The sequence below is a fragment of the Neovison vison genome, chromosome 14, assembly GCF_020171115.1.
Source record: "Neovison vison isolate M4711 chromosome 14, ASM_NN_V1, whole genome shotgun sequence".
In the NCBI taxonomy this organism is placed as follows: domain Eukaryota; kingdom Metazoa; phylum Chordata; class Mammalia; order Carnivora; family Mustelidae; genus Neogale; species Neogale vison.
Window position 1 is genome coordinate 10,296,498 of NC_058104.1, and position 11,699 is coordinate 10,308,196.

The window sequence follows — 11,699 nt, forward strand, 5'->3', positions numbered from 1 at the left end:
CACCTCCTGGGTTCTGTATGACAAAGGGATCACAACTCTCTCCAGCACCTTCTACTGCCTTGCCCCGGTTCTGGTAGAGCCCAGCTCAGGACCTCCCTTGACACCAAGTGGTGTCTCAAAAAAGTGCCCCCAACTTCTTGGTCTGGCTGTTCCTTCCCCAAGCAGAGGAGACAGAGGAAAGCATAGGGGAAACAGCCAGGGGACCCTGACACGCCAGATTTAAGTGGCTCTGGGACAGGGTCTCTGAGCAGGGTCTGTAACTGAGGTCTCTTCTTTGGGATAGACGCCCACACGTGCAGCTGCTTCCCATCCCCCGGTGTGGGGTGTCAGCTCACTGCTAGGGTCCAGCTGGGCTCCTGGCCCTGCCTCTACGGCCTCCGAATCCCACCATACCTGGGGCCTCCGTTCAGCCTCACCGCATCACCTCTGGTGCCCTGCCTCGCCCAGCCCCTTCCCTGTGTCTCACGGGCAGCCGAGCTCCATGCCCCATGCCGTCTGGGAGTGCGGGCTGGCCAGCCCTCAGCTCCGCCCAGAGCCACCTCTTGGGGGGAACGACCACTCCCGACACTCAGCTTTGCTCCCCCCAGAGAGCCCCTCAACAGCTACCCCAGTGTCTGGGGGCAGGTGCAGCAGCGTTTGGCAGTGGCCTGGCACCCACCAGCTGGGGCATGGGCACAAGTGCAGGGGAACCCCAGCCCGGGCACCCCGGGACCCCAGGGGCCTGACCAAGACCGTGCCGGTTAGAACTTGCTGGTGCCTTATCGACCCTTAGTCCCCTTGGCTCGACGCTGCATGCATGCTGCCGGCTGGACCTTGGGCTCCCCCAACTAGACCCTGCCACCCCCACCCCGTTCTCCCTCCATGACCAGACCTTGGGCCCTCAGGTCCAGCCTCTTCCCTGAACCCCATCTCGGGTCCCCCACTTCCACCAGCACCAGCCAGGCACCAATGCGTGAAGGCAGAAGTCCATTCGGGGCCGGAACCAGTGCAGACCCCGCTGTGGGGGAAGGGCTTGGACATAGCCAGGAGGGGACACCCTTGGGTTTGGTCCTGGACCAAGAGGCCTCCGTTCCTCATCTGTAAAATGGGGGTCACCTTTTTTGGACTGACTGGCTTGTCGCGAGATGTGTAAAGAGCTTGGCGTGCAACGGGCACCCAGGAGAGGGAGCAGGAAGGGCGGGGGGGGGGTGAGGTCAGCGGCCCCCCACCCTGGCTCAGGGCGCTGAGTGTAGCCAAGACCGGGTTGGTGGGCAGGTCAGCAGGCCGCATGGTGATGGGCAAATAAATCCCTGTGACAGGACGGGCAGAGGGCCATCCTCCTGGCTCGGTCCCTAGCCTGGAGCCTTTGGGCATTTCTGGTGCCACAGAGCCCCCTGGTGGTCAAGGAAGATCTACTGCCACAATTTAGAAATGAGACCTGGGCTGCGCACCGCCCCCCACCTCCCCACCCGGGCCCCCGGGGGCACCCGCTGCCCTCCCTGCTCCTGGCACCCACCCCTCCCTGGGGCCTGGACTTTCCAACACCTCTCACCCTCCAAAAGGACAGGAAGGTCTCCATACAGAGTTATTTTGGGTTCGATTTTGTCGCAAAGACAGCCACTGGCACTTTAGTGGGGGAAGTAGAGACCGTGTGGGTCAGGGTATTGTGGGGAGCGGGGGGGCGCCCCATCCCCCTCACCGGGCTGGAGCCTGTCGGGGTAGGGGCCAAGCGGGTCTGGTGACAGCTCCAGAGGCAGGACCCCTCCCTCCGCCACCTTCTGCTGGATCTACAGCAGGCCCGCCCATCCCCAGCTACCCCTCCTTTCTCCCCCACTCCTACCTCTGGTTCTTATCCCAGAGCATCAGCCCTGGCAGAAACTTGGGATGTGCTGGGTTCCACGTCCCTGCCTGGCTTGACAGAAGCAAAGTGAGGCCTTGAGAGGGCAAGGGGCCGGTCGGGCTGGCCAGGCTCTCGGCGGGTCACAGCAGAGCCGGGGAGAACCCTGGATCCCTACCCTGGGCTCCCTCGCCTGCCTGGAGAAGTTCAGGAGCGTGCTGAGTTCTTAGGGCCAGGAGTGGCCCTGCTGGCCGGCCTCATGGTGGGCCCTCGGGCTGTGGGTCGGAGAGGCCGAGTGGGGAAGGCACCACGGGCCACACCAGGTTCCCTCTGACGGCCATGTGTTCCTTTGACACAGGGCGCTGCGCAGAGCTGCAGGTGCATGTCACTGAGGCCACGGCCACGGCAGCCGAGCAGAGGGAGCTGATCGCCCGCTTGGAGCAGGACCTTAGTACCATCCAGACCATCCAGCGGCCGGACGCCGAGGTGAGCCGCCCCCTCTGCCCCGCCCCCTCGCCACCCTGAGCTCTCACCCAGGAAAACCTCTCAGGTTAACCAGCCGGCTCCTCGGGCCCTGTCCCCACAAGGCCCACGGGGCGGTCGTCCACAGCCCAGGTACCGCCTGCACACTTCATCACAGAGGCCCGGTTCAGGATGCCAGGCCACAGGGCACAGGGCCAGGCTGGGGCCTCCACCCTGAGAGCTGTGGACAGAAGCCAGGCAGGAAGACCGACCCATCCCAAAGCTAGAGGACCCGAGGCCCAGGGATCGTGGAAGGCTGGAGCCCACGGGGTCCTGGGGGTCGCTGTCACCCGCCGCATTTTCTAGAAGAAATGGGGCTCGGTGAGAACAGCAGGGCCCAATGGTCCGTGATGGCACCACCACAGGGGCCCTGCCTCGGGGTCAACCCAAGGCCCAGCCTTCCCTTTGGGAGCCCTTGTGGTCACCGGCCCAGTCCCGCCGCCAGACCGCCCCACCTGGTCCTTGCCCCCCGTTTGCTTGTCACCCTGAAAGGGTACGTTCGGTGACACATAGGGAACGGTCACACCTGTTCCCCCCCGCAGGGCGCAGCTGAGCACGGCCTGGAGAAGATCCCGGAGCCCATCAAGGAGGCCACTGCCTTGTTCTATGGTAAGGAGGGGCTGGCCCGTCTCAGACACAGCAATGGGCAGGGAGGGAGCAGGGAAAGGAGAAAGGAGGTGCTACAGTCTGAGCCGTGATCCCTAAAGAGCACCCCTCTTCCTCCAAGAAGGTCAGGGCCCCCCATCCTAGCAATGCAGAAGCAACCAAAGAGGGGGGCTGGGTCCGCCCTTCAATGCCTTAGCTTGACACCCCGCCTAGGACCGGGGCCCCCTTTGCCCTGCCAGTGGCCTTGTCGATGGCTGATGGGTCGTGGTGAGCTCCCCAGGGAGGCCTTGGCACGGGAAGAGAGACAGCCAGAGAGCTCCCAGCAGTGCTGGCGAGGCGGCCTCCTCCGGCATCAGGATCAAGGAGGAACCTGGGGCTGGGCCGGGACATTGGAGGGAGCCTCTCACGGCTTCCCAGTACCTCCAGTGTCCTTTCGCTTCCCCAGGAACGGGGGGCCTCGTCCGACAGATGCGAGGGTCTCAGATCCTCGTATTGAGGGACGGGGTCCCTCCCCTGCTCGGGTCCCTATTCCCCTGGATAGCCCTTCCTTTCCCCAGCCTCTCAGCACCTGTGCTCAGACACCTATGCCTTGTACCTCATGGCCCTTGGCCAGAGCTCCCTCTGGGCTGGCGCTATTGACCTGAGAACCCATCACTCCCCTCCACCTCCTAGGACCCTCGGCACCGGCCAGTGGCGCCCTCCCCGAGGGCCAGGTAGACTCGCTGCTCTCCATCATCTCCAGCCAGAGGGAACGCTTCCGTGCCCGGAACCAGGAGCTAGAGGCCGTGAGTTGCATTGTTCCCTCCCTTATGTCCCTTGGACCCACAGGCTTGGGAGCAGAGAGATGTGTCACAGACCATAAACCAGAGGAGTTAGAGTTGTTGTGTGCAGTCAGGGAGGGCTTCCTGGAGGAGGTTATGCCACACTGGGCTTTGAAAGAAGACTTAGATGCTCAAAGTAGAGGAGAGGTAGGTGAGCAGAGACAGGGGGCCAACAAGCCCGAAAGCCTGTGACAGGGCTGCAGGAGTAAGACACAGCGGGCCCTACTGCTGGGCTGAGGCATTACACGAGGATTTAAGCAAGGGAGTGACACTGGCAGAATGGAGCGTAACAAGGGTCACTCGGCAGCCAGTTTGGGATGGAACCTGGCCTGGGAGGACAACTGGAGAGCGGTCCTGGAAGGGGGAACAGGATACGAGAGAGGGAGTCAGGGAGGGAAAGAAAGGAGGATGAGCAAGGGACGCAAGGGACGGTCAGGGCGATCAGGGTACAAAGGCCCAGGCCAGGGCATGCGCACAGAGGCAGTGCACGCCAGACCCAGATTGCAGAGGGCCTGGGGACAGACCAGAAGTGTACCTGGAGGGGGCGCTGTCCCAGCCTTGGGGACTCTGCAGACTCCCCATCCCCCAGAGCCCTCCTGGGTCATCCCTGAGCTCTCCTGGTGCAAACAGGAGCCCGGAAGCTTTCCATCCTTCTCAAAGAGTCACTGCCCGAGCTGATGATGACATTTCTAGACCCTTCCTCTCCAAACGCACAGTTGACCCCCTGGGGTTCCCAAGCTCAGGCCAGGGAGAAGCTGACATTAACTGGGTGCCCACGGCAGGCAAGGCCTGCTGCGGGTCCAGTGGCAAGGCTGGGCCGGCCCCATCGGACCTCCTGTGATCTGCTTCAAAGGAAGGATGATTGGCTCCGCCCCTCACATCAGGGACTGGAAACGTTCACACTGACTCCCCTTGGGGACTAGGGACAGCCCCGCAATGGGATGCTGGGCAGCCCTTAAAAGGAGGCCTTCAAAACAGATAAAGTGGAAAGAAAAGTGTTTTAGTATTCTACCTTTTGCTTTAAAAATCTACGTTTTTTTCAATCAGGTACTAACTTTTAAAAAATTGTGGTAAAACACACAACACGTAAAATTTACCGTCTTAACTGTTTTTCAGTGTACGGTTCAGGGGCATTAAGTACATTCCCGTTGTTGTACAAACAGCCCCACCATCCCTGTCCGGGAGCTTTTTTTGCCTTTCCAAACTGAAACTCTGTCCCCACTAAACACTAACTCCATCCCCCGCCCCCCAGCCTCCCCCATCCCCGGTTCACCAGCCTCTAGTCGATGTCTCTGTCCCTTGACCACATTAGGACCTCATGTAAGTACAGTCCTACAGTATTTGTCTTTTCGTGCTGGCGTATTTCGCTGAGCAGAATGTCCTCAAGGTTCATCCCTGCTGTAGTAGGTGTCAGAAGGTCCTTCCTTTTTAAGGCTGAACAGCATTCTGTTGTACTGGGTACCTAGTTTTGTTTTTTTTGTTTTTTTGTTTTTTTTTTTATCCGTTCATCCGTCAAGGGGCCTTTGGTTTGCTCCCACCTTTTGGCTACTGTGAACCATGCTGCCGTGAACATGGGTGTTCCGGGTAGCTGCCCAGAAGTGGAATTGCTGAATCACATGATAATTCTAGGCTTCATTTTTTTTTTTTAATTTTTAAAAAAGATTTTATTTATTTATTTGACAGACAGAGATCACAAGTAGGCAGAGAGGCAGGCAGAGAGAGAGGGGGAAGCAGGCTCTCTGCCAAGCAGAGAGCCCAACGTGGGGCTCAATTCCAGGACCCTGGGACCATGACCGAAGCCTAAGGCAGACACTCTAACCCACTGAGCCACCCAGGCACCCCTAGGCTTCATTTTTTAAGGAACCGCCCTACTACTGTGTACCATGTACTGTTCTGTTTGAATGTTTTTAAACAGTATGAAGAAAACACCTACTTATGCATTTGGATAAGCTGAAAACCGAGGTCCCCTTTCATTTGCTCCCGGATTGGCAAACATTAAAACCATGTAGCATCTGACTCCATTTCTATGAAATGTCCAGAAGAGGCAAATCGAAAGAGACAGAAAGATTAGTGATGACCAGGGGGTAGGGGAAGAGGGACAGAGTGATGGGTTGGGGGTTTCCTTTGGGGTCATAAACGTATCGTGGAATGAGATCGCAGGGATGGTTCACCATATTCACTGTGGATATACTAAAAATAATAATAAATAAATAACCCTAAAGACAGTGATGTTCGTTACACGAATTACATCTCGATAGTTCTTTCAAAGGTTGATGATACCATAAACAAACCGACTCAAGACATGAAGGAATCTGGCCCCAAATCTGTCTTCTGCTTGGGGTGGGGTCACAGGAGGAGAAGGGGACTTGCCAGAGTCTAGAAGGTCAGGGAGATGGCCACAGGCCAAGAAGGGGCTCCGGGTAGACGAGCAGGACCTGCGCCGATCTGGCAGCCTCTCCCCCCTACCCCTTCCACCGTGGGCCTTGCCTGCCTGCCCACCTGCCCGCTGCCCCCTCCCCAGGAGAACCGCCTGGCCCAGCACACCATCCAGGCCCTGCAGAGCGAGCTGGACAGCCTGCGTGCGGACAACATCAAGCTCTTTGAGAAGATCAAGTTCCTGCAGAGCTACCCAGGCCGTGTAAGTGCCCTCCCCGATTGCGGCCCCAGGCGTACCAGGCAAGGAGAGAGGCCAACCAGGCCCACCAAGGCGAGAGAGTTGGGGGCAGTGACCTGCTGGGCAGCACTGGGCCTAGGGGCCCCCAGAGGCCATCCAGTCTGCCCTGCCTGGCAGCTGTGTTCCCTGAGCTGAGGAGAGCCCCCACAGTGGAGGCTCTGTGCAGGTTCATTCATCAGAGCCAGCCAGGAGGCGGTGAGGGGCAGCAGGAGGCAGGGCTAGTGGGCCCATGGGCCCGGACGTCCCCTCTATGAATCGGGAGTGATCCTCAAGTGAAGCCAGGGTCTGGGGATCAAACCACAGGGCTGTTGAGCAGGCCGGAGAGGCCCTGGGGAATCCATATGTATTAAACTCACATTCTTAAAAAACAAAACAAATAAACAAAAACCCAGACTTTGGTCCAATAACCCCCAAATCAATCAAGAAAACAGAATAAAAACCCACTCACTCCATTCTGGGCATCTGAGGGCCCTCCCTGGCTTCTCTCAGCCCCCAGGCTTCACAGGGGACCCCCTCGTGGGAGGAAACCCTTCTGTGACTGTGGGGTGACAGGGTGGCCCATAGAAACGCACGGAGCAGGGACCCTCAGGGTGGGAGCGTCCCCAGGACCAGAGCTCCCGCCCCCTCCCCCACTCCACCTGTCGGAGCTGCACTCCGGCCACCAGAGGGCGCCAGACTCTGCGCTAACTCGTACTTGGTACCCAGGGCCCTGCTGGGGTGGGAGAGCCGGGCTCACCCCTCTGGTGCCTCCTTCTGCCCACAGCCACCCTGCACGCTCCCCGCAAACCCCTCCCAGACCCACTGGTCCCCACTGGCCCCCACTGGCCCCCACTGGCCCCCACTGGCATGGCCCTGTCTGTGATGTACACTCTGACCCTGGAGCTCAGTGGGCTTCAGGTCCCTCTACCTGCCCCGAGTCACCCTGGCCCGGAGCCCGCGGGTAAGTCTCCGAACCCGGGCACAGTTCCCGGACGTGTGGCCCCGGCCACATTCATGCTGTCACCCAGCCTTCTCCCAGCTCTAGGGCGTGGTGCTGATGGGGAAACTGAGGCTCCCCTCTGCTCCTGCCAGCCTCAGGATGCCTTACCCCGGCCTTGTTCCTGGTCATTCCCTAAATGACGGGGTCTCTCTTCCTCACACAGAGCGGTGGCAGTGACGACACGGAGCTGCGGTACTCCTCCCAGTACGAGGAACGCCTGGACCCTTTCTCCTCCTTCAGCAAGCGGGTGTGTGAGCCCGCAGGGGCTGCTCCCTGGCCAGGCGGTGGGCGGGCCACGGGGAAGCCTGCAGGACGCACCCTCGCTGGGCGAGCCTGGGGTGTCGCACTGAGTGGAAGGGGACAGCAGGGAGGATTCCGGCAGCCCCCTGGGGTCCCCCTCTGCAGCAGGCTGGGGCTTCTGGGGCCCTTGGGGACCTTCCCTCATCCTCCTTCCCCCTTCAGGAGCGGCAGCGGAAGTACCTGAGCCTGAGTCCTTGGGACAAGGCCACGCTCAGCATGGTGAGTTCCCTCCTCTGCCACACACCAGAAGCTCTGACTCTGGGGACCTCCAAAGACACCTGCCTTCAGTGCCATCTGGAGAAGCCCCAGGGACCCCACTCACCCCTCATAGGTCCTGCCGACACTGGCCATGAGGCCTAGAACAGGGTCCCTCTCCCTCCCGGACAGCTGCTGTTCCTGGAAGGTTCTGGAATCGTGCCACAGGGGGCGCCATTCCCTAGCATTTCTGTGGCCCAAATTCCCAGGCTACACAGTGGGAGACCGCTGCCCTCTCTGCAGTGGGGCCCTCTCTGCAGGAACCTGGGGCAGCCCTCCAGGGGTGGGTGAGGCCTGCCCCACCCCCACGCCACACCTTGTTGCTCCCCAGGGGCGACTGGTTCTCTCCAACAAGATGGCGCGCACCATTGGCTTCTTCTACACGCTCTTCCTGCACTGCTTGGTCTTCCTGGTGAGTATCCAGGCAGGCGGCCAGGGACCTCCACCACGCTTCCCGGACCGCCAAGGGCAGCCTGGCTCCCTGGGCCAAGCCCAGGCCACACTGTCTGCTCCTGGCCACTTCTGTCCTCTTCAAGGGGACGCCGAGCCCACCCCTCAGGCCCTCTGCGTGGGGCAGCAGCCCAGCCACTCTGGGGAAGGGGCCTGGCTGACTTCACCCACGGCCCACTCTGGAGGGCGTGGGGGAGGGCACGACCACTGTGGGGGCCCAAGGCAGGCGGGAACGCAGGTGTGACTCACGTCACTAAGGAAAAGCCGGCTGGGCTGCACAAGCAGGGACATCTTGAACTGAATCTCCTGCAGTGCAGAGTGACCGTCCTGGGGACATCAGCAAGTCCACTGGGTCAGGGAATTGGAGAGGGCAAGGCGGGCCCATGGAAGCCTCCAGCCCCGGAGGCTCCCATCCCGAGCAAGGCCCCAGGGAGGGATGGCCCCTCTGTAGTTAGCCTGGGCTCCAACTCTGTCCCCAGGAGCCAAAAGGTCCCGGCCTGCCAGTGTCCCACACAGCAATGGCAAGGACAGTACTGCCACGTCGAGGCCCGTCTGACTGTGTGTGAAACAGGCGGCCACAGGGGCATTTCTAAGGCCCTCCTGCCCTGGGGCCTGGGCCAGGACAACAGTCATGCGCGCCCGGGAGGCCAGGCCCAGGGGCCTGGAGGGGAGCTGCAGGAGGGGCCGTGCGTCGGGACGGACAGCTCACTGTGTTTCTGCCTGGCCAGGTGCTCTACAAGCTGGCATGGAGCGAGAGCATGGAGAGGGACTGTGCCACCTTCTGTGCTAAGAAGTGAGGACAACACCCGAGTCCCATGGCCCTGCACTGACTCCCCCACCTGGCACCACCGAGCCCCTCCTGTGTTCCCCACCCCTAGCCTTCCACCCCCCTCCCCCACCCCGCTCCCCAGCACCTCCCCTGTCACAGGGAGCACACCCCCTGGGGATCTCCGTTCCCCCTCCACACATGTGCGTGAGCGTACATGCGGACGTGCACACAAACACACACACACACACACACACACACACTTCTCTCCTTTTTACCCTTGTTCTCAGCAAAGGTTTCTATCCCCAACAGGTTTGCTGATCACCTGCACAAGTTCCACGAGAATGACAATGGGGCCGCAGCCGGTGACTTGTGGCAGTGATGTCCCCGGGCCTCCCCAGCACATTGATGGCTGCACCCCCCCACCCCTTGCTTGTTTGGCTGCTTCTAATGACTTAGACTTCCCCAGAGAATTCCCCACAGAACCAGCCCTTGCCCTCCACCCTCCGGAGCCAGAGGTCCCAGGTCCCCCTGGAAACTCTTACGAGAATGTCAACCACATCAGGATCCCTAGGTCCAAAAAGCCCCCGAGGCCCACCCAGGCTGAGTCAAGGGGGCCCCTTCAGCCCCATCCTGGGCTGGTGACCTGGCTCGGGCCCCATCCACAGCCTGACCACCAGCCCTGGTGGCAGTCACCTCCCATCACCATCCATGATGCTGATCGGGCCCTCGCTGATTCTGGCCATGCACAGTTCATCTGGGTGGGGTCCCCTGGGTCTCTCTGTGCCAGGTCTGGGATCCCCTCGGGCTCCCCCACGATCTACCACCACCACTTCCCCTCAAGAGATAGAGGGCCCTTCCTCACAGGCCAGCAGGCTTTGTCACCAAGCCCACCCCACCCCAAAAAGAGGGGAAGCCCCGGAGGGCGTAGGATAGTTTCTGTCACCTTCTCCCTGCCCCAGACCCATTGTGATTTTTGCTTTCTTCTTTAGCAAGATATTTTAGCTTCTAGTCAAGGAGGGATCTCCAGTGAGCCTCTGTGCCCCAGGCTTTTCAGCCCTAAGGACTGGTCTGAGGGGCCCAGGCGCTTCTCAGCCAAGACAGAACAGACCGTGGACTATCCTAGCATGGCCACCTTGGGGCCACTGGCTGATCTCCCTAAGGTAGAATTGTACTTGCGTGTTCAGCTTTGCACATTTCAAATAAACACGTAGTTGAGCTGTGCTGGTGGGCATGCTCTGTGACTCTGGGGGGACAGGTGGCCGCTGGGAGCCCACAGCGACACGCCTGGGACCTGGGGCTGGACCTTTCAGGTGCTCTGCTGATGTGAGGCATGACCTTCATGACCTATGGGAGCTCCCTTCCTTTTTCCATCCCCCAGGAATTCCGTGAGTGGGTCCAGACCTTTGCTAGAACCCAAACCCACAATGTCTGAGTTCCCATGAGCCGCTAGGCTGCCTGATCAAAAAGAGAAATCTATTCCTTTAAAAAAAAAAAAAAGAAGAAGACTATGAGGTTGCTTTGGGACGTGCAATGTCAGCTCTGGGGGAACCCCTCCTTCCCTTTCTGGGTGTCATGGAGCTACGTACCCTATGCCCCTTTCCCATGGGCCCCAGCTTGCCAGGCACTGCAGAACCTGTGCCGACCAAGTTCCCTGAGTTCCAGCCGTGCAGGGGGACCCCCTGAGCCACCGGTCAGCCTCGACCCAGCTCCACTCATCCACTCATGTGGGTCCCTTCCCACCCACACCGAGGGTCCCCCTCGTGATCTGTGGTGCTTGGCGTTACCCCACTGGCCAGGTGGCCGTGAGGCCGTACCACAGCCAGCTCCCACCCCGCAGTGCACCAGACCGGCGTTCCCTGAACATTCTAGAGCCCATACATCCAGGGGCACTCCTTGGGGTCCCATCCTCAGCACCCCTCACCGTCCGCCCCATCAGAACGTCCTCCGAGGCCCCAGAGGTTTTCCTGCCCTCAGGGACCCCGGCTGAACCTATCTTCCCTGTCATTGCTGTCCCCATGACGGTGCTGGTCTTGGCCAATCCCAGACACCCTCCACCCTCCCGCCACTTCCACATCTCCCACCAGTTCCTCCTTGCGGGGGCCGGAGTCACAAACAGCTGGCTCCAGCTCACTTCCTCCTCCCTGGGGATCAGAGCTCTCGTCCTGCCCAGGACCCTCCCTGGCCAATGACTGCCCACTGGCAGAGCTCAACCCATTACTCAGAACCAGGTTAGTCTGTGGTTGTGGGGGGGGGTGGCGGGAGGGGGCAGGCTCTCCCATCTCCCAGAAGGGTGGGGTCCACAGCCAGGCCACCCGCACTGGCTCCCACAGCTCTCCCGGCTTCATTCATAGACCTCCTGGTTCCCAGCCAGCCACAGAGGCCTCTGGGAGGCTCCAACCGATAGCTGGTCCACGTCTGAGCTTTCATTGAGTGCCTGCTGGCCAGGTCCCGCTGAGAAGGCGGCTAGTCTGTGTATGGAAGGGAAGAGACTACCAGGACCTCTGATG

At 60.4% G+C, this 11,699-nt stretch overlaps 1 protein-coding gene across 3 annotated transcripts in view; it reads left to right on the top strand.

The window, feature by feature from the left end:
* Positions 1 to 10,413, top strand: part of CUX1 (cut like homeobox 1) — a 354,106-nt gene extending 343,693 nt beyond the window's left edge. For all 3 annotated transcript variants that reach the window (XM_044232794.1, XM_044232793.1, XM_044232792.1), the window contains exons 15-23: positions 2,175 to 2,302; positions 2,881 to 2,947; positions 3,617 to 3,729; positions 6,287 to 6,403; positions 7,582 to 7,665; positions 7,881 to 7,937; positions 8,305 to 8,385; positions 9,152 to 9,216; positions 9,502 to 10,413. In XM_044232794.1, the coding sequence (XP_044088729.1) occupies positions 2,175 to 2,302; positions 2,881 to 2,947; positions 3,617 to 3,729; positions 6,287 to 6,403; positions 7,582 to 7,665; positions 7,881 to 7,937; positions 8,305 to 8,385; positions 9,152 to 9,216; positions 9,502 to 9,571 (782 nt within the window). In that variant the 3' untranslated portion in view covers positions 9,572 to 10,413. The remainder of the gene's footprint in view (positions 1 to 2,174; positions 2,303 to 2,880; positions 2,948 to 3,616; positions 3,730 to 6,286; positions 6,404 to 7,581; positions 7,666 to 7,880; positions 7,938 to 8,304; positions 8,386 to 9,151; positions 9,217 to 9,501) is intronic.
* The last annotated feature ends 1,286 nt before the right edge of the window (positions 10,414 to 11,699 follow it).